The sequence below is a fragment of the Triturus cristatus genome, chromosome 3_2, assembly GCF_964204655.1.
Source record: "Triturus cristatus chromosome 3_2, aTriCri1.1, whole genome shotgun sequence".
Classification (NCBI taxonomy): domain Eukaryota; kingdom Metazoa; phylum Chordata; class Amphibia; order Caudata; family Salamandridae; genus Triturus; species Triturus cristatus.
The window spans coordinates 580,197,403-580,219,550 of NC_140584.1; the positions used below are offsets into that span (position 1 = coordinate 580,197,403).

General features: G+C 52.9%; 1 protein-coding gene across 1 annotated transcript in view; it reads left to right on the plus strand.

Moving 5' to 3' along the window:
• Window positions 1–5,415: 5,415 nt before the first annotated feature.
• NT5C1A (5'-nucleotidase, cytosolic IA) overlaps window positions 5,416–22,148 on the plus strand; it is a 217,880-nt gene continuing 201,147 nt past the window's right edge. Inside the window, exon 1 of the mRNA XM_085648352.1 lies at window positions 5,416–7,605. Within this exon, the coding sequence (XP_085504478.1) occupies window positions 7,354–7,605 (252 nt within the window). The 5' untranslated portion in view covers window positions 5,416–7,353. The remainder of the gene's footprint in view (window positions 7,606–22,148) is intronic.

A 22,148-nucleotide genomic window follows, 5' to 3' on the forward strand; every position in this document is an offset into this window, starting at 1 on the left:
GGACCCTCTTCATTCGGGGCTTGCGGCCCTGCCAGACAAAGCGGGAGATGTCAGCCTGCATTTGATGCATCCAGCCCACCGGGGGCTGGAGAGGTAGGGCCCGAAAAAGATACAGTATCTGAGGCAACACCGTCATCTTAACCGCCGCGATTCGCCCCAGCCAGGACAGTAGGCCCTTGCTCCAGCGACCAAGCTCCTCCTTGATCTTCCTGCTAAGGGAGGCATAATTAGCCGTAACCATCTCCGGCAATGTGGGCGCCAGCAGAATCCCCAGGTATGGCACCGTGGACGAGGACCACTGCATGGGGAAGAGCCGCTGAAGGTCCCTCCTGGTATCCGCAGCCAGGGACAGGTCTAACGCCATCGACTTGCACATATTCATTTTGAAACCGGCCACACATACAAAGGCGTCCAGTTCCCGGAGGCAAGCAGGCAGCGACCTCCTAGGGTCGTCCAAGGTCAACAGGACATCGTCCGCGTAGAGACTGACAGTGTGGACATACTGGCCCATCCGGACCCCAGTAGCATCCGGATTATTGCGAATCCTCTGAGCAAACGGCTCCATGTAGAGGGCAAACAAAAGCGGCGAGAGGGGGCAGCCCTGCCGCGTGCCGCGTTCGATAGCAAATCCACCGGAGCTACACCCGTTGACCCGCACCGACGCTGAAGGATGCTTATAGCAGTTGAATACCATGGTGCGGAACTTATCACCGATTCCCAATTTCTTGAGGACCAGCTCGAGATACGGCCAGTGAACTCTGTCGAAGGCCTTCTCCGCATCCACAGACAGCAACATCCGCTCCCCCGGGATCCGCGAGGCCTTCTCCAGAACATGCGTCACCCTCTTGGTGTTGTCAACCGTCTGTCTGCCTGGTACGAAGCCAGCTTGGTCCGCCTACACCAATCCGGGGAGGTGTGGACCCAGCCTGGACGCTAGAATCCCTGTGTACAACTTGAGGTCGACATTTAAAAGCGAGATGGGTCGATACGAACCGCAGAGGGCCCGGTCCTTCCCAGGTTTCGGGATTACCGCGACCGTCGCCCTCAGGAGATCCGGGGGGATGGCTCCCGGTTCGGAAAAGGAGTTAAATAGCCGAGTAAGGACAGGGGCCACAGCCGTGCAAAAAGTCTTGTAAAACAGAGACGTGTACCCGTCCGGGCCCGGGGCCTTACCATGCTTCAGCCGCGCAATAGCGGAAATCACTTCTTCAACGTGGATATCCCGCTCCAGGCGGTCCGCCTGAACCGGATCCAGCACCGGAAGGGTCACCGACTCCAAATAGCCTTCGGCATCCCGTGGCGAGGAGGGCTCTTCAGCATACAGCGCCTCGTAGAAGCCGCGGAAAGATTCCGCTACCTCCGCGTCCCCAGAGACGACCCCCCCGTCCGTGTCCACCAGTTCTCTCACAACGCTACGCTGTTGCGTGACCCGGAGCCGGTGTGCTAGGAGCCTGCCACATTTGTCCCCCCCAGTGTAGTAGGCATGTTTCAAGCGCAAGGCTGCATACTCCGCCCTGTCAAGATCCAGTGCCGACAGGAGCTTCCTCGCTGCCTTCAACTGCCTCCACACCCTTGGCGCCCCCAGACGGCGGTGGACCTGCTCAAGCTCCCGAACCTGAGCTGTCAGCTCGTCCCTCTTCTGTTGCCGCTCCCTGTTTTCGGCTGCGGAGATAGAGATAAATTCCCCCCGGAGGACTGCCTTCAATGCCGCCCACTGTGTCGCCTGTGAAGTGTCGGTGTTGCTATTGTGAGTGAGGTAGTCTTGTATGACCTCCCCAATGCGCTGCACCACCGACTTTTTGTGTAAAAGGGTATCCCGGAGGCGCCACACCCCCCGAGAGGAGGAGGCCGCCGGCCACTGGAAAACGCCGGTGACTGGGGAATGGTCAGACATGGTCAGGACCCCGATGTCCGCCGCCGTGGCAGCGGCACGCAGCGGTCCACTCACAAGAAGGTAGTCCAGCCGTGAGTAGGTTCGGTGTGCGTGCGAAAAGTAAGAGTAGTCCCTATCCGTGGGGTGCATGGAGCGCCAGAGGTCGTGCAAGTCCATGTCCGCAATCCGGGCCTTTACAGCCTGGGACAGTTCCCCCGTCTGCGGGAAGCGCTGCGCCGATCTGTCCATCACAGAATCGAAGACAATATTAAGGTCTCCCCCCAAAATAACGTGGCGGTCGGGAGAAGCAGTGACATCCACCAACACGGAATCCAGGAAGCGCTCTTGGTGGTCGTTAGGGCTATAAACGGAGCCGACCGTAAACGCAATGCCTCCTAAGCGCATGCGATACGCAAGAAGCCTCCCCTTCTGTTCAGCACACTTATACAAAACCTCCCCCCGAAAGGAGCTCGCTAAAAGAATGGCTACCCCCGCCGTCTTGTTCGCTGCCGAGGAAAAGAACTGGGTAGGGAACTTAGCAGAGCGCAGCCTATGGCAATCCCGGGGCAATAAGTGGGTCTCCTGCAAAAGGCAAATGTCCGCCTGCATCCCCTCCAGCAAAGACAAGATCGCTCTGCGCTTCACGGGGTTATTCAGACCCTGAACGTTAAGGGTCACTACCTTTAGGCCCGACATTCCTCTCGGGGATCGGGAGCGCCGTGCAATGGGCAGGGGATCAGCGGGCGGGGCGCGCAGGGCAGCCGCGCAGGACAAGCCAGAATAAGGTGGGCATGGACAACATCGGACGGGACCTCCCCAACCCCAAAACAACCCCCCCCCCACCCAAAACACAACCCTGCCAACTAGCCACCCGCAAACTTAAACACCCCATTGTCCCAGTCAAGCCCCAAGATGGGCAAGTCCGTAGAAAAAAACGAAGTGGACGTCCAGCCACTCACCTCCATCCGCTCCCCCCCGACCCCCCCGCCCCGTACCAAGCATGTAAAGAAGCTAAAGGCATCTCCCCCCGGAGTGAGTGTTAGGCCGTCAAGGCCACGCCGGAGGAGCCGGTCGAATCCCCGGCCGCCGCCCTCAGAGCGTCGGCCATGTCCGCCCTAATGGTAGGGGAGTCAGGACGCCCAGCGCTGGCCGCTGAGCGCCGCCTCGTCGACCTCCGCCGCTTCCGTCTCTCAGAAGACCTCCACGACGGTGTAGCTCCTTCCTCCTCCGCCGCCGTGAGCCCCAGGACACCACAAATGTCTTGCAAGGAGCGTAGCTGGTGTAGCACCCCGTTCCACCGAAAAATCAGGCGGAAGGGATGACCCCAAGAGTACGGCGTCTCGTGTTCACGCAAAAAGTCAGTGGCAATCCTAAAGGACCTGCGTTTCTGCAGCGTGATGGCGGAGAGGTCCTGGTAAAGCGCCACCGGCCGATCCCGGAAAGTCAGGGGCTGTTTCCTGCGGGCCTCAGCCATGATGCGCTCCTTCAGTGGGAAGTCGGGCAGGAAGGCCAGAATGTCCGGTGGAGGTGCCGATGACTGGCGCTGCCGGCCGACCCTATGCGCCCTATCAATGCTGATGGGGAAGTCCGCAGCTTCCCCCAGGATCTCTCGGAACAGGGCCCGCAGGTAGCCCCCCAGATCGGACCCCTCGTCCGCAGTCGGCACACCACGCACTCGAATGTTGTTCCTCCGAGATCTGTTCTCCAGGTCCTCAGAATGGGCCTGGAGCTCCACACACTGCTCCCGGAGGCGGAGAACATCCTGTTGAAGATGGACTATCTCCTCCGCTCGGTGGTGGGCCTCCGTCTCCACCGTGTCAACTCGCTCGCCAAGGCCCTCCACTTCCCTGCGCACTTCCCGGACCTCAGTGGCCACCTCCCGCTTCAGTGTCTGGAAGTCCTCCCTGAGGGAGCTAAACAGTTCCTCCATAAAGGTCCTCGTGACGGGTGGCTCCCCCCCACGTTCCATTTTAGAGTGTTTGCCACTGCAAAGCAATGTTGAAGAGCAATTCAGGATCTTTTATTTTACAATAAATGAGAAATGGCTTGCAATGATACATAGAAATGTCCCTACCATGGCATTGGAAGTCAATGAAACCTCGCTGTTGTACTCTGTACAAGTTCTAGATCCCTTCCGTAAAGGGGAATTTCCTCCGTAGTTTCAAAAGTGCTGCTTCATTTTTGACCGCTTCAATAACTCAGAGGACATAAGCGCCCAGTTCAACGCAAATGTTGCAGAACCTGCCCTGAGAATCGCAGTCTTCAAGTGCACCAGTATTGGCATGGAAAGCTATGTCAATGGCCAGAGTTAACAAATTGTGTACTGGCTGTTTTGGTGTTGCCCGTCTCAAGTGCCAATGTTGAGCGGGCCTTTTCACTGAAAAAAGTTTGCAAGGGACGGAAGGAGTAAGAGCACATGACCAAAGACTCACTGAAGAAGTATTGTATGGTGTACTATAATAATTAATTTGCAAAATAGTGTTTGGACCTCATATATACTATACGTACACTGTCTATATGCCATGCCCTACCACCATGGCTGGTCTATCCCCCTTGTGCTGCTCGTAGTTGGTTGACAAACCCTTCCTCCTGACTTGCCCATGGTTGTTTTTTGGCACCATGTTTGTTGCATGATTGGTGAGTTTTTTTCCCTGCCCTTATTATGCTCCTTTCCTGTGTGCTTCTCGTAGTTGGTTTGTGATACTTGGCATTTGGCACCATGTACTTGCCATCGCTGGTGATTGATTGCCTCTCTTCTGTGTTTCTCATGGCTGTGATACCCACACTCCCTGTGTTATGTGCGGTTCTCATAGTCGGATGGTAAGTGCTGTTTTTGGCACATAGCTGGTGACTGCCTCTCTTCTGCATTTCTCCTAATTGTTGTATACTCGCCCCCATACTCACTGCGTTGATACTCCCACCCATGTTTGGTTTGTGATTTTCCCCCTTCCCCAATTCCTTTATCGTATTTCTCGGGACGATCGCTATTTTCTCGGTGTTTGTCTGTCCCCCTTCGTGTGTTTTTTGTGTTGATGGGTGCCGCAGTCCACCTCCGCCTTGTTTCCCATGGTGGCCCCTAGCTCCCTCGCTGTACAGCTATCAGCGTCTTTGGCATTGCGCCAAGACGTCCGCCGCTCCCTCCCCACAGCCCCCACCCCGCCTCCTCAGCATTCTCGTCCATAACAGCTATCCCTAGGGGTGGGCAATAGGGGGAAACACCGTTAACCAGCCACATACGCCACCTCAGTCCCCTGCTGTTACCCGCTACCACCATACGAACGGCCCCCCGGAACGCCCCCGCCCTATTTCGCCGCACCATTAAAATGTAGAAGCTGGGGGTGCCGTATTCCGCGTAGAACCGCCCGTTCTCTTTCCATCGGCTCAAGGCAAAAAGTTCCGAATAATGTCACAGTCTCTGACGGCTGCACTTGACCTTGGGAGGAAGAGACAGACATCTCCCAGCGACCAGAAGCCACGCCCCTCCCCCACACACACCCTCCGCTTCCTGCAGCATATTGGATTCCACTCAGGATCTTAGCGTGGAAAGAGTTAAGCTCTCTACGCTCTCAGCTCCCCCCCCACCCCCTCCAGTCCTGGCAGATCCAGTAACCAGGAGCCCAGGGCCCGAGACACCATATAAAGAGATGCCACTGTCAGCCCCTCTGCCCATATACAGCGATGACTGCTGCAACTTCCGCTGCACCTACAGCGCCTGTTGCACCGGCAGCGCACAGCGCCTACTGCACTGGCCAGGCACTGCCAACGCCTAGTGCACCGAGACTGGGGCTCAGTGTGTCTGTTTACAGGGCGGGTGCATCATCAAATGCCACTCCCACTGCACCGATCAGCGCTTACAGCATCCACTGCACCTAGAACACCTACTACACAGCTTCTCCGACCCGGGCCAGCCTCTGCTGCACCGGTGCACCTGCCCCCGCGCATCCGGGCACCTGCTCGTGAACCGTTATCAGTCTGCCAGTGCACCTGCTGCACCAGTGAACCGGCCCCTGCTACACCAACACTTACGGTGCCAGTGAATGTGTTCCTACGCGACTGCTCCTACTGCACCAGCAAACCGGCACCTACTACATTAACTCCTACGGCACCACCAGTGAACCGGATCCTATCGCACCAGCCTCTGTGTCAGTGAATCCGGACCTCCTGCACAGGCGCCTCTTGACGAATCCACCTGTTCCCACTGCACTAGTGAATCTGTCCCCCCCCCCCCTCTTGCCCCCGGGCACTAGCGCCTTAATCAAGTGAGCCTCTTCTTACTTAAGTGAAGCATCTTTAGCACTTCCGGTGCACCTTGAACCGGTCCTTCCTGCACCAACAACCACGGCATCAGAGAACCTGTTCTTATCGCCGCCTTACCTGCTCCAACTGCACCTCCCTCCCCACTAATGAACCTGCACCCACTACATTAACACACGGGGTACCTGAGAACCTGCTCCCTGTGCAACCGCCTCTGCACCACTGGAACTGCTCCCAGTGCAACCGCCTGTGCACCGCTGGACCTGCTACCAGTGCAACCCCCTCTGTACCACTGGACCTGCTCCCAGTGCACCACTGGACCAACTACCAGTGCAACAGCCTCTGAACCACTGGACCTGCTCCCAGTGCAACCTCCTGTGCACCACTGGACCAACTACCAGTGCAACAGCCTCTGAACCACTGGACCTGCTCCCAGTGCAACCTCCTGTGCACCACTGGACCGGCTACCAGTGCAACCGCTTCTGCATCACTGATCCTGATCCCAGTGCAACAGCCTCTGAACCACTGGACCTGCTCCCAGTGCAACCTCCTGTGCACCACTGGACCTGCTACCATTGCAACCGCTTCTGCATCACTGATCCTGATCCCAGTGCAACCGCCTCTGCGCCACTGGACCTGCTCCCAGTGCAACCGCCTCTGCGCCACTGGACCTGATCCCAGTGCAATTGCCTGTGGACCGCTGGACCTGCTCCCAGTGCAACCGCCTCTGCGCCACTGGACCTGATCCCAGTGCAATCGCCTCTGCACTACTGGAACTCGTCCCAATGCAACTGCCTCTGAACCACTGGACCTGCTCCCAGTGCAACCGCCTCTGAACCACTGGACCTGCTTCCAGTGCAACCGCCTGTGCACCACTGGACCTGCTACCAGTGCAACCGGCTCTGCACCACTGGACCTGCTACCAGTGCAACCGCCTGTGCACCACTGGACCTGATCGCAGTGCAACCACCTGCGCACCACTGGACCTGCACCCACCAGTGAACCTACTCCCAGTGCAACCGCCTGTGCACCACTGGACCTGCTACCACTGCACCCACCAGTGAACCTGCTCCCAGTGCAACCGCTTCTGCACCACTGGACCTGCCCCCACTGTGAAGCTTCAGCACCAGCGGACCTGCTCCCATTGATACAGTGACTGCTGCTGCGAACCCGCATTACTGCCGCCCCTCCACCAATGCTCTGAGGACATCGAGAGTTCCAGGGACATGATTCAAGCCGGAACGAGAGACCCCAAAGACGGTGGTGCTAAAGGGACTGTGCAGACTGGGGGGGCCCAGCCTGGAGGAGCACAGCAAGGCAAGCCCCAGCCTGGCGGGCCCCAGCTTGGAGCGACACAGCCTGGCGGGCCCCAATCTGCGGAGACGCAGTCTGGAGGGACACGGCCCGGGGGCGCACGGGCCTGGGAAGAAGCCAAAACCTTCTATGACAACCTGACCCCTACCAAGAAGCCGAAATCGGTAAGAAATGCGCGCGCGTGCGTGTCTCTCTCTCTCTCACACATGACATATATCTATATAGTATCTTCAGTATAGTGCTAGCAGGGGCCGAATGGATACCCAGGCGCTAGAACAAGCAGCGAGAGAGGGATGAGTGTTTTCTTGACGTGTGAGAGCGCAGGTTGAAGAGAAGAGAGACCAAACGATGGAGAGCGGCAGGTAACTATGGATTCTGGAAATGTTAGGTGAAGCTGTACGTCAAGGTGACCCCTACGACTCTTGTGTCCTGGACCACCGTCCAACTCTTACTAGTATTATATAGAATGAAACACCCGATCGTTAATAGCTGCAATATTGTGGAAATAACAAAGAGATCCGTGGCCTCTCATACGCCGGTGTGAAATGAAATATCAATTTTTCGTAAAGAAGTGGTCATTCATTCTCTAATGCATGACGACAGTCACCCCTGACCTCCCCTCCGGCAGTGCTTGGATGTTCACCCTCTGGTGCGAGTGATCTCACAAGTGCACGGCTATAAATGTGCAATCAATGCCGTGCGCCGCGCAAACTAGAGGGAGCCTGCATATGTGACAAGCAGTTATTGGAAATAGATTATTTAGCTTTATGTGTGCTAAGAAAGTGCTGCGTTGTGAATCCCCGCAGGGCGTAAGCGAACCACATCCAGCCATCGTGATTAAAACATCACAAGTAAACATAAACACAGCTAAACTTACTGCGCATGCTCGGTGTGCGTCACTGTTAAAGGCCTGCTTTCCGCTCTGGATGGAAGGGGTTTCTTGTGGGCTGCCAGTGGGACAGCAGCTGGTGTAAGGCCCAACCTGTAGAAGTTCCACAGGTATCTCTGAATGGCTCAATGGTTAGAGCAGCAGACCCTGATGCAGAGGTCTGGCCCTGGACCAGGGTTCAATTCCGCCTTGGTGGCTCTTGGATTCAATTTCCCCGGACCTGATAATTCTCGCCTCGGTGCCTATTCTAATCATGGGTCCCACTGTGCAACTCTGGGCAATAGCTTGCTTAATCTCCACAACGGCCCCCACAGCGCTAGGATGCCTGGCCGGGGTGCCCAGGAGTGGACATCTCACAGGAAAACCAGGAAGGGTTCCACAGCGGTATGAATACAGCGCTACGAGACCCCTGGGTAGAAGTGCGCTATATAAGTACAAATACATTTACATTTACATTTATCCCTGTCTCTCCTCAGCCGGAGTCCCTGCAGAGACTTCTGGGCCTGGTTGCCAGCCTCTGTCCTCAGTTCTGAGCTGACAGTCCTGCGCTTGGTCCTCATACTATGGGGTGATGGAACGCACTGTGTTTAGCCTGGGCCTCAGAGTTCAGGCTACAGAGTACAGACTGCAGGGTGCAAGCTCGTGCCTGGTCTCATACTGCAGGGTGCTCACCTTGTCCTCAGAGCTGAGGGTGCTGGTCTGGTCTCATACTGCAGGGTGCTCACCTTGTCCTCAGAGCTGAGGGTGCTGGCCTGGTCTCAGACTGCAGGGTGCTCACCTTGTCCTCAGACAGAGCTGAGGGTGCTGGTCTGGTCTCATACTGCAGGGTGCTCACCTTGTCCTCAGAGCTGAGGGTGCTGGTCTGGTCTCATACTGCAGGGTGCTCACCTTGTCCTCAGAGCTGAGGGTGCTGGCCTGGTCTCATACTGCAGGGTGCTCACCTTGTCCTCAGAGCTGAGGGTGCTGGCCTGGTCTCAGACTGCAGGGTGCTCACCTTGTCCTCAGACAGAGCTGAGGGTGCTGGTCTGGTCTCATACTGCAGGGTGCTCACCTTGTCCTCAGAGCTGAGGGTGCTGGTCTGGTCTCATACTGCAGGGTGCTCACCTTGTCCTCAGAGCTGAGGGTGCTGGCCTGGTCTCAGACTGCAGGGTGCTCACCTTGTCCTCAGAGCTGAGGGTGCTGGCCTGGTCTCAGACTGCAGGGTGCTCACCTTGTCCTCAGACAGAGCTGAGGGTGCTGGTCTGGTCTCATACTGCAGGGTGCTCACCTTGTCCTCAGAGCTGAGGGTGCTGGTCTGGTCTCATACTGCAGGGTGCTCACCTTGTCCTCAGAGCTGAGGGTGCTGGCCTGGTCTCAGACTGCAGGGTGCTCACCTTGTCCTCAGAGCTGAGGGTGCTGGCCTGGTCTCAGACTGCAGGGTGCTCACCTTGTCCTCAGAGCTGAGGGTGCTGGTCTGGTCTCATACTGCAGGGTGCTCACCTTGTCCTCAGAGCTGAGGGTGCTGGTCTGGTCTCATACTGCAGGGTGCTCACCGTGTCCTCAGAGCTGAGGGTGCTGGTCTGGTCTCATACTGCAGGGTGCTCACCTTGTCCTCAGAGCTGAGGGTGCTGGTCTGGTCTCATACTGCAGGGTGCTCACCTTGTCCTCAGAGCTGAGGGTGCTGGCCTGGTCTCATACTGCAGGGTGCTCACCTTGTCCTCAGAGCTGAGGGTGCTGGCCTGGTCTCATACTGCAGGGTGCTCACCTTGTCCTCAGAGCTGAGGGTGCTGGCCTGGTCTCAGACTGCAGGGTGCTCACCTTGTCCTCAGACAGAGCTGAGGGTGCTGGTCTGGTCTCATACTGCAGGGTGCTCACCTTGTCCTCAGAGCTGAGGGTGCTGGTCTGGTCTCATACTGCAGGGTGCTCACCTTGTCCTCAGAGCTGAGGGTGCTGGCCTGGTCTCAGACTGCAGGGTGCTCACCTTGTCCTCAGAGCTGAGGGTGCTGGCCTGGTCTCAGACTGCAGGGTGCTCACCTTGTCCTCAGAGCTGAGGGTGCTGGTCTGGTCTCATACTGCAGGGTGCTCACCTTGTCCTCAGAGCTGAGGGTGCTGGTCTGGTCTCATACTGCAGGGTGCTCACCGTGTCCTCAGAGCTGAGGGTGCTGGTCTGGTCTCATACTGCAGGGTGCTCACCTTGTCCTCAGAGCTGAGGGTGCTGGTCTGGTCTCATACTGCAGGGTGCTCACCTTGTCCTCAGAGCTGAGGGTGCTGGCCTGGTCTCAGACTGCAGGGTGCTCACCTTGTCCTCAGACAGAGCTGAGGGTGCTGGTCTGGTCTCATACTGCAGGGTGCTCACCTTGTCCTCAGAGCTGAGGGTGCTGGTCTGGTCTCATACTGCAGGGTGCTCACCTTGTCCTCAGAGCTGAGGGTGCTGGCCTGGTCTCATACTGCAGGGTGCTCACCTTGTCCTCAGAGCTGAGGGTGCTGGCCTGGTCTCAGACTGCAGGGTGCTCACCTTGTCCTCAGACAGAGCTGAGGGTGCTGGTCTGGTCTCATACTGCAGGGTGCTCACCTTGTCCTCAGAGCTGAGGGTGCTGGTCTGGTCTCATACTGCAGGGTGCTCACCTTGTCCTCAGAGCTGAGGGTGCTGGCCTGGTCTCAGACTGCAGGGTGCTCACCTTGTCCTCAGAGCTGAGGGTGCTGGCCTGGTCTCAGACTGCAGGGTGCTCACCTTGTCCTCAGAGCTGAGGGTGCTGGTCTGGTCTCATACTGCAGGGTGCTCACCTTGTCCTCAGAGCTGAGGGTGCTGGTCTGGTCTCATACTGCAGGGTGCTCACCGTGTCCTCAGAGCTGAGGGTGCTGGTCTGGTCTCATACTGCAGGGTGCTCACCTTGTCCTCAGAGCTGAGGGTGCTGGTCTGGTCTCATACTGCAGGGTGCTCACCTTGTCCTCAGAGCTGAGGGTGCTGGCCTGGTCTCAGACTGCAGGGTGCTCACCTTGTCCTCAGAGCTGAGGGTGCTGGTCTGGTCTCATACTGCAGGGTGCTCACCTTGTCCTCAGAGCTGAGGGTGCTGGCCTGGTCTCATACTGCAGGGTGCTCACCTTGTCCTCAGAGCTGAGGGTGCTGGCCTGGTCTCAGACTGCAGGGTGCTCACCTTGTCCTCAGAGCTGAGGGTGCTGGTCTGGTCTCATACTGCAGGGTGCTCACCTTGTCCTCAGAGCTGAGGGTGCTGGTCTGGTCTCATACTGCAGGGTGCTCACCTTGTCCTCAGAGCTGAGGGTGCTGGTCTGGTCTCATACTGCAGGGTGCTCACCTTGTCCTCAGAGCTGAGGGTGCTGGTCTGGTCTCATACTGCAGGGTGCTCACCTTGTCCTCAGAGCTGAGGGTGCTGGTCTGGTCTCATACTGCAGGGTGCTCACCTTGTCCTCAGAGCTGAGGGTGCTGGTCTGGTCTCATACTGCAGGGTGCTCACCTTGTCCTCAGAGCTGAGGGTGCTGGCCTGGTCTCAGACTGCAGGGTGCTCACCTTGTCCTCAGAGCTGAGGGTGCTGGTCTGGTCTCATACTGCAGGGTGCTCACCTTGTCCTCAGAGCTGAGGGTGCTGGTCTGGTCTCATACTGCAGGGTGCTCACCTTGTCCTCAGAGCTGAGGGTGCTGGCCTGGTCTCAGACTGCAGGGTGCTCACCTTGTCCTCAGAGCTGAGGGTGCTGGCCTGGTCTCAGACTGCAGGGTGCTCACCTTGTCCTCAGAGCTGAGGGTGCTGGTCTGGTCTCATACTGCAGGGTGCTCACCTTGTCCTCAGAGCTGAGGGTGCTGGTCTGGTCTCATACTGCAGGGTGCTCACCTTGTCCTCAGAGCTGAGGGTGCTGGTCTGGTCTCATACTGCAGGGTGCTCACCTTGTCCTCAGAGCTGAGGGTGCTGGTCTGGTCTCATACTGCAGGGTGCTCACCTTGTCCTCAGAGCTGAGGGTGCTGGTCTGGTCTCATACTGCAGGGTGCTCACCTTGTCCTCAGAGCGGAGGGTGCTGGTCTGGTCTCATACTGCAGGGTGCTCACCTTGTCCTCAGAGCTGAGGGTGCTGGTCTGGTCTCATACTGCAGGGTGCTCACCTTGTCCTCAGAGCTGAGGGTGCTGGTCTGGTCTCATACTGCAGGGTGCTCACCTTGTCCTCAGAGCTGAGGGTGCTGGCCTGGTCTCAGACTGCAGGGTATTCACCATGTCCTCAGAGCACCTATGGGACGGATTCCCAGGTTGATGGGCCTTGACAGTGGACCCAGGGAGCCTGGGCATATCTCGAGGTTTCAAGGGGCTCTCGCTGGCCCTCATAGCACGGGTGCTTTGCCTGAGACTCCGCATTTCAGCAGTGGAGCCCAGTCCTTAGGCAGGCAATGATGGGGGGCAGGCCTGGTCAAATCTGGCCTGGTCCTAGACAATATTCTGGGTCCTTTTCATGCTCTGGCTTCCTGGTGCTACTGGCCATTCTGTCGCACAGGCTCCTAGACTCTCTGTCACTGTTGCCGAATGTCAGTACCAGTATTACTTAAGTGCTATTTTTCTTAATCATTTTTAAATAAACATTGCATTGATAGATTCTGCTGACAATAGACACAGCGCAATCATGTGGTGTACTCCCATAAATACTTCTCGTTGTATACAAATAAGTGCCAATGCTGAGCACCGGAAAACACCGGCACAAATTTAGCACTGGCTCGGTACTGCCTTCCACGCTGGACCAGGTGTTCTAGTCCTTTTACCGGACATCTTGAGTTTCATCGCGTTTTGTCCCTGCAGGTCCTCGAACTGTGACCCATGCTAAGCCGGGTACCGCGACCTCTGCCTGACCTAGAATTGTGCTCCCTGGTGAACTTTGTACTGTGATCCTTGGTAGACCTAGTAGTAGGTACTGCACGCCCTGCTAAACCTGAAGCTGTGCCCTCTGCTGCACTTGGTATTATGCCACCGGCCGACGCTGTAGCGCCTCTGATCCTGGTAGTAAGCTCTGCGTGTGCCAAGCATCCTGCTGGACAGCGAGCTGGGACGCCCCTTTGCTGGGGCAGCTGTGCGCTCTACAAAACCTCTTAACCTAACCCAACGAGCCACGCCTCGAGGCACCTTCCTGGGCCTGATACAGAGGACCCCATGGGCAAGGATCACCCTGCCGGCACCCCCACTGACATGGGGGTCCTGACAAAGACATGTCGATGCAGTTCAACTACAAATGCAATTACAAAATGGGGGTTGTAAAGGGGCAGGGCAGTAACTGAGCAGAAGTGGGGAGGACACTAATGATGATTGGGCAGTAATTGGGCATGGGAGAGCAGGGAAGATTGGCACTGGGGAATGGGGCGCCAAAGCGTGCAGGGACAGTTTTGGGGCAGGGATTGGTCAGGGTCAGTGGTAGTTAAACGCAAGTGATGTCAGTTCAGGAGCATGGCAGCGGCAGGTCTGGGCAGTGCTCAGGTGGGCAGGGGCCGGTATGAGTAGTACCAGGGTGGCGGCAGTACAGGAGTAACTTTGGGACAGGATTCGTGTAGTTCAAAGGTAGGTCCGGGGCAGGACAGAGATAATTCAAAGGCAGGGCCAGATAATCTCGTGGGCTAGGGCAGCGGTTGGTCGGGGCAGGTGTTTCAGAGGCGGGGCTACTGTGGATGGTGGTCGGGTTGAGTGAATCGTAGGTCGGGGGCATGTGAGGGATAGGGCAGAGTCAGGGCAGGCGTATTTCAGGAGTACCTCGGGGACAGCGCCGGGACAGTTCAGAGAAAGGTCAAGGGTAGGACAGAGACACTTGAGCGGCGGGGTTATTTCAGGAGTGCGCCGAGGGGCTTCAGGGCAGGGCAATGCCAGGGCAGGACTGAGTTAGTTCAGAGGTGGACTGAGGGTAGTTCCGGGGAAGGGCAGTGTCACTCTCCTCTCATTGTTTGATTTGGGAAGAGACATTTCTTAATACAAAGAATTCTGTGGGAGCAGCTTCCGGGCTCCGTTCAGCACGAGCCTCCCTGGAAAGCAATGGAGGACTTCGGCTGTTATTCTTTTCCTTGGCTGCACCCCAACCGCATACCCTTAAAATGGCGCCTCACTCCGTGCTGTTCAAACGACACAACGTTGTAGCTAACGACACTTGCAAAATGTCTCTATAAGTGCCTCCAGCCTGTCATCTTTCATGAGTCTGTAACTGTCAAAGCTGCCGACTTTGGAACTAGGGAACCCGGTTGGAGTCCCTGCGTCAGCTCAACATCCTGTGATTCTGAGCAAATCACTTAATCTCCCCGAGCCTACCAAAAAAACTGAATGTAATCTTGTGTAACGTAACTGGTGCTTTTGTAAAGCGCCCCAATTCCTTCGGGTCGGGTTCGAGCTATATAAAACTGTAAACAAATAAAAAATAAAATACAATGCGGCACAAGCCATCTGCGCTCCATGTACATACTCTGCATATATCATGCTGTACAGCATAGTTGATTATATTCATTTATAAAATTAATTTTTTTTAAACTATTGCATTTCTAACCTCCTGCTCCCATTTTAATTCTAATATTTGAATGCTAGAATACTGTGCTGAATATCTGTGCACAAGGAGCTCTGTAATGCAAAGCTGGTTTCAGCTATGACTTCATGCACCTTTTGTGTGCTGGTCTGACAACACTGCCAGGGCTGCTTTGGTTTCCCAGTCGGTGCCCTGAGGATAGCCAACCTCAAAACCCTTGCCTAGTAAGGAACTCTCTGAGAGTCCATGCAACAGAACATCTGTCTGCAGGTTTTAAAAGAGTGAAGGACAAGCCCTCCCTAAAGGTCTATGGTTTAGCATATCCTTTTCACAATAAATGTGCAAGGCCTCCTTTTTGTTCCAACATTTGACAATAAATGGATATCACCCCTGGCATCTTACATAACTTTTATCAATGATCCAATCAAGCCTATAGCCTTTATCAATGGCTCGTCGCTGTAATCAGCTCAGCACAAAGCAACTTTTGGGTATATAGACATACAATGGAAAATATGTAAAAAATTATATTTTGCACAACAACCTATAACTCTTGTTAAGAGGGCCTAACTAGCCGAGGTTACTATAGTGCACACTTTTTACCCAAAAGCTCTGTCAAAACACAGTCTGCAATGGTAGTGTGTAGGTGTTTAGTGAGGGACCTCTGAGGGTGGCACAACACATGCTGCAGCCCTTAGAGACCCTCTCTGGTCACAAGGCTCTTGGTACCACTGGTACCTTTTACCATGCACTGACATGTGGGCCAGTGGTGTGCCATTTCTGGAAACAAAAATACAGTTTTGGGAAAGAACACAGGCACTTGAAACCTGATTGGCAGGGACCCAGTGCACACTAAGTCAAAGTGCATCAGATATAAGGCAAAAAGTAGGGGGTAACCATGCAAAAAGGGTCACTTTCCCACACTATCGATTTAGTAACACCCCACAATTTGATGACTGAGGTACATGATTTTACTTCCTCTTCACACCTCTTCACGGAGTCTTGTCTCATTCATTAGCGCCTCTAGTGCCCAAATTTATGTGGCGATCAGACCTAGCGTGGGAGTTATATTTGAATTCAGCCTGAGTCTGTATGTGCCACAATGTCCATAAAGTAAGGTAGCTCACAGGGTTCAGTGCTTGCCGCAAAGACCTGTCTCTATCATTCTCAGGTTGTGGATATGAATCTAGGAAGAGCTAAAGTTGTGGTCTGTCTTCCAAAATGAATGCGAATAGTACCATTAAGTTGAGTAAAAATAACACCTAACATATCAACAACTAGAGACATGCATGACTAGCAGTTGTTTTGGGTCACTTAGGGTTGCAAGCACAAAATCCACAGGCGTGTCTCTTGTTTCTGGATCAGTGGATGTGACTATCTGTTGCCTTATTGAGTAGTCTGATTCTTTTATTAACTGTGCAATTACTTAAAATCTTTACAGTATAAAACACATGAACAGCGCCCCACTCCCAACCACCCTTCCCCCAGGAACAACCCGGTATTCAGCTTTAAAATAGCACCGTGGCTACATGGGCTCTATTTACTACTTTATTTCCATTTAAAACTTCAATTAAAAAATGAGTTAAAATATTGGGTTACCACCCTTTCGCATTTTTACACCTGTAGGGATCAATGGTTATATAAAAATCCAACAGGGTATATCCCTCCGTGATGTTAATTGTCATTAATAAAATTTCTTAGCTTGCCCCCTTGATGGGCCCCAAGTTTAATTTATTATTCCAGTGACCGTGCGAAAAACCCCTGGGTTAGGTGACGACTGACAGGGTTAGGGCACCAGATCATTTTCATTACAGAATGACAGGGACCCTGAATTCTGTGCCTTTTGATGGGAATCAAGTGCAATTCTTATTTGATGGATAAACTTGCCAGCTCTGGCAAGTAAGCAAGTTGTGGTTTCTGAAAAGCACCAGTCCGAGGCCTCACTGAAAGTTCTGAGGCCCATGTCCCTTAGGGCCGGGCGCAGCAAACGACGATGATCGCTGGCCAACTTGGGCAGCAGCATAAGAGATGTAGCCAGGATTCTCTATGGTAATTGCATAACCGGCAGGAGATGATGCTGTCAGTACGTGCCCATTTTGGGGTCAAACCCAAAATCTTGAGGGCCGTGAGGCGCAAGTACAGAATTTTCTTTCTTGCTTGGGCTGAGAGTGAGTCTCGCAAATATGGTTGAGCTTTCCCAGGAGTATATGACTTATCCAGGGCCAGTGTGAAGGAGTTGTACCGGAGTGATGAACGATCCAGTTCAGGCGAGATGGTCTGGACTGGCGCTTCACAGCTTTGGCCCAGGCAGAATAAGGAAATTTGTGAAGAGGCATTTTCAGTTGGTCTATTGCTTGTTTCAACTTGGAGCGCCATGGGGAACCCGCTTCCCTGAAAATGAATTTTAGGAAATATTTAAGATTGTTTTCAGGGGCTTTCAGTACTCTGATGTAATATTTTATTAGGTCCCCCTGTAGTGCCAAGCCCGGTCTGTTGAATCCTATTTCTATATAACACACAAAATGGATAAGGGGGGTCCAAGGGAACAGATTTAAAGACCTGCGAGAAGTTTCATTCCCCTAATACGTAATATGCAACACACAAACATAAACTCTCGGGTCTGAGCAACTTTAGAACTAGAGCATGAAAGGAGAGATACTATAGTCAAGCTGTGTCTAAAATGACAGTGAACAAATCAGAAAGGAAAGGAATCCCTTTAAGGATGAATGCCCTCACTCACCCGAAGGTGACATGCTTCATCATTTAGGCTTTCTCCTCTCAGTGGGAAAACCTAGTCCCACTGAGGGCTACAACCACCGCACTGAGAAGTGGGAGCTCAGGGATGTTTTTGTTTAAGATTTTAGGAAACTCAAATCACACGTGCAAATAAAGTTTGAAAAAAAGACCAAACCAGTTAATGCTTTAGCGGATACAATCTCGCTGGAACTTGTCCAATCTGTGGGACAAGTGAGCCCACCTCAACCTGGTTACAACTCAGGGAAGGGAGCCCCGCTCTCTCCGTCGGTACTCCGTCGATGTACAGAGATTGCAACCGGAGGAGAATCTCTGTACATCGACGGAGTACCGACGGAGAGAGCGGGGCTCCCTTCCCTGAGTTGTAACCAGGTTGAGGTGGGCTCACTTGTCCCACAGATTGGACAAGTTCCAGCGAGATTGTATCCGCTAAAGCATTAACTGGTTTGGTCTTTTTTTCAAACTTTATTTGCACGTGTGTAACACTTTCTAGCAGCAGCTTTGTTTTTTGGTCCTGATGAAAGCCACACATACTTTTGAGATGGTCATTGGCTGAAACATGTTGACCCTTGTCATCTAGCAGTTTTCAATAGTAACTGCTTTGCACTGTTTTTTATCTCTGGCAGGGCTAATGAGTCAATAAAAATCATTTTTTCAATAGCGCTAGCCAGTTTTAGCTCACACTTCACACACTTTTGAATTTCTTTGCGCTGCGCCCTCTTCTCACATTAGTGCTCATCTTTGGGATTTGAGTATCCTAAAATCTTAAACAAAAACATCCCTGAGCTCCCACTTCTCAGTGCGGTGGTTGTAGCCCTCAGTGGGACTAGGTTTTCCCACTGAGAGGAGAAAGCCTAAATGATGAAGCATGTCACCTTCGGGTGAGTGAGGGCATTCATCCTTAAAGGGATTCCTTTCCTTTCTGATTTGTTCACTGTCATTTTAGACACAGCTTGACTATAGTATCTCTCCTTTCATGCTCTAGTTCTAAAGTTGCTCAGACCCGAGAGTTTATGTTTGTGTGTTGCGAATCCTATTTCTAGCCTTAGCCTGGTGTTTCTTGCTTGTCTAGGAGCTTGTAGCATGGTCTTATAAGCTTTTATCTGGGCCGCATTGATGATTTCTCAAGTGCTCCTGGGAAGACTAAGTGACCGTAAGTGATTGCGGGAATTAGTTTTGCCCTAAGTACAGTCAGCATGGGTTCTATAGATGGACTTACTAGGCGATGGCTTAGACGTCTGAGAGACAGAATTATTTTGTTAATTCTCGGTGTACACTCCTTTATGTGTTTGGCTGCTGTGGCCCTCTCCGTCACCCATACCCCCAAATAATTGTAGGATGTAGCTGTCCTGATTCGGTGCTCACCCAAAGACCATGTTGCTTGTTTTTTGTGTGGGTATTTACCAAAGATTACTATCTTGGTCTTGCTCTCATTGATTTGTAGACTATTTTCCTTGTTATATACTGCAAGACTATTTAATGTTCTTTGGAGCCCCACCTCAGTGCGGTCCATGACCACTGTATCGTCCGCATACTGGAGAGTTCCCAAGGCCAACTTTCCCAATCTCGGTGGTACTAGACTTGCGCCTGTCAAGGCTGACCCCAAGTCTGCCGTGTACAAGTTGAATAGTAGGGGGGCCAAAACACATCCCAGCTTTAGTCCGGTGTTAGTTTCGATTCTTGGTGTTACGACTGTTGGACTTAGTTGGACCCGGACCCATGTCCCCTCGTAGAGGGCTTTTATTGCTTTTAGCAGGGTTTCCGGGATCCCCCAAGATTCGAGTTTTACCCATAACCATCTAAGATTGACTCTGTCGAAGGTCGTGGTGTAGTCTATGAAGCAGCAAAACAGGGGCAGCTTATTACTCAATGCAGCTTGCTTCGAGAGGTGAGAGAGCGCTAAGATGTTGTCCATGGTGGAACTATTTGCCCTGAAGCCAGTCTGAAAAGGCGGGAGGATACCGTTCTTGTCCTCCCAAGCCTCTAGGTCCCTTAATAATAGGCGGGCATAAACCTTTGCTTCGATGTCAAGCAGGGCTATGAGCCTATAGTTAGCAGGGTTCGAGGGGTCTCCCTTCTTGTGTATTGGAAATAAGACCGAGCCTTTCCAGGATGTTGGTAAAATTACTGTGAAGAATGAATAATTGTATAGCGGGGTAAGAATGGATGCAAAAAAGGCTGGAGCGTCTTTGAAGACTTGGGTGGGAATGCCATTTGGGCCAGAGGCCCCATCGGTTCGTATCGCCCTAATGTACCTTACAGTCTCCTCCACTGTATAAGTGACGGGCTGACAGGGCACTGTAATTTCTTTCGGCGCGCTCTGAGTTTTAATGGTTACAGCTGCCACCTGCGACCACTCTGAGCTGAGACAGCCCATCTCGTTTGCTCCACTAGCGTACAGACCCTTCATGTACTGTTCCCATACGTTGCCTGCAACACCAATTTCTTTGCGCTGGCTTCCAGAGCTCAGTCTATTGATACATCGCCATAGCTTGCTATTGTCTTTTTCTTTAATTAGTGAGAACACTTTAATCCAGTTCTCTTCCGTCCACTGTCTTTTCAACTCCCAGACTTTCTTCTTATATGTGGCTCGCTAGGCAGAGATGGAGGTCATCTGTGACGAGTAGATACCTTTCTTTTTTGCCTTAATTGCCTTATTAAGAGCTCGTTTACTTTGTGTCAGGCACCTTGGTTTTCTTCGTTCCGGCAAGGCATTTGAGTGTGGGTTGCTTCTCAATTCGTTGGTGTTACCCAAGTTCTTCTGTAAATCCGTTATCAGTGATTCCCAAAAATGTATGATGTTCTTTATATCTTGTGTCTTTAGTTCTGCCTCCCTTTTGGCTACATACTCCAACAGGCTATGACTAAGGTTGGCTGTCCATTTTATTCTTTTGAGGGCTAGATGACGTTCAGCGCCTTTGGTTGAGCCAATTGTTTCCTGGGCTTCCTCCAGTTCCCGGGCCATATTAAAGGAGGCACAGAGAGGCCTGTGATCGCTTTCATCTCTGTCATCCATCATTAAGTCACATAGTTTGTGAGCCTGCCCTTCTTTGACGAAAATATAGTCTATGGTGGAAACATTCCTGAAGGTCAACTTAGGGATCCATGAGGGGCGGCTGATTTATTTTTCCATGAGTGGAATGTAGGTCAAAGTTGGTGAGAAGTGAGATCAATGGGTCCGACTTCTTCCCATTGTTGGGTGCAATAGGGATTTGATCCAGACTTCTCATATTGAAGTCTCCTGCAATTATCACATTATGATGCTCAAAACTAATTAGTATGTCCTCCAGAGTGCTGGTAAAGGATTCCATGACCTGTTGCATTTGAAGTTTAGTTGGGTTAATGTAACAATTAATTAGTAGCAGGGGTTGAGGCTGTTGACCCTTTTTCAGCCCCTCAATTGTAAAGGCTTGGAGGTCAGATGATTCTACTTTGATTTCTTTGGTTTTAAATTTGCAAGCATGACTTAGAAAAATGGATAAACCCCCAGACGGGCGTCCAAAGATGGTCCTTTTGGTCGCTGGTGTGTGATGTTCATAGAAGTCGCCAATTGGAGTGCTTGACTTGGCCCAGGTCTCCTGAAAGCACAATATGTCCCCCTTTGCGAGATAGTCTAGTGTGGCTTTATCTCTAAAGATGTTACTTAACCCAGCAATATTCCATGAAATGAAGGTTAGCTTACGATCTTGGCCACGAGTTGAGGTTGAGCATCCTCTGTTTTCATTGCTGTATATATTATTGAGTATTGTTGGACATCCTTGAAACTTCATGGTGCTTAGTGATATCTGATAGAGACATCTAGCCGCAGATTCCTTAATTTTGAATTCTCCCCTGGTGCCAGTCTGAATCTGGACATTTTTCAGCAGTACCTCTGCGCGCCGGGGCGACAGAGGTGTACAGCTCCGTGATGACGTCGACTCCGGTCATGACGTCAGTGGCACCATATAAGTCCCCTTCGGCGCGCGATCGTCAGTTTCTTCTTTGCTGCGCTGTAACGCGGATACGGAGAAGCGGTTCCTCGGTTCAGTTTTTAGACCTGCTTTGACACATGTCAGTGAAACAGTGTGCCCTTCGTCTATGTCTTCAGGTTTCAAACCTTGTGTGTCTTGTAGTCGACAGATGTCGGTGACATACCTGCATACAATTTGTATGTGGTGTTTCGGCGAACACCACGACGCTGAGGATTGGGACTCCTGCCAAAAGCTGAAGCCCAAGGCACTTTAGGAGCACCATTTGAAGTTGATGACAGCGCAGGTGTCACGGTCCTCGAAGGCATTCCGGCCTCGCTCTTTGTCATCTCAGGAAGATCGTTTGCTGGGTCAATCTAGGAGCTGGAGCCGGTCTGGGGGACGTCGTTCTCCGGTGAAGTCTAAAGATAATAGTGAATGAAGTTGCAGCATTCTCGGACTTCACTGCGTGGAGACTCCGTCTCCCTTGACTCCTCCCACTCAACAGTTGAGGAGAATGTATGCGACTCCGCACCGCATCTCCCTGTGTTTCCAGGAGCTGGGGCATTGATGTCCCAGATGAGGAAATATTATGATTCTTTGCACCTCATCTTTGAGACCCCATCTCCCTCTGGAGCGCCTTTAGGCCCTAAGGAG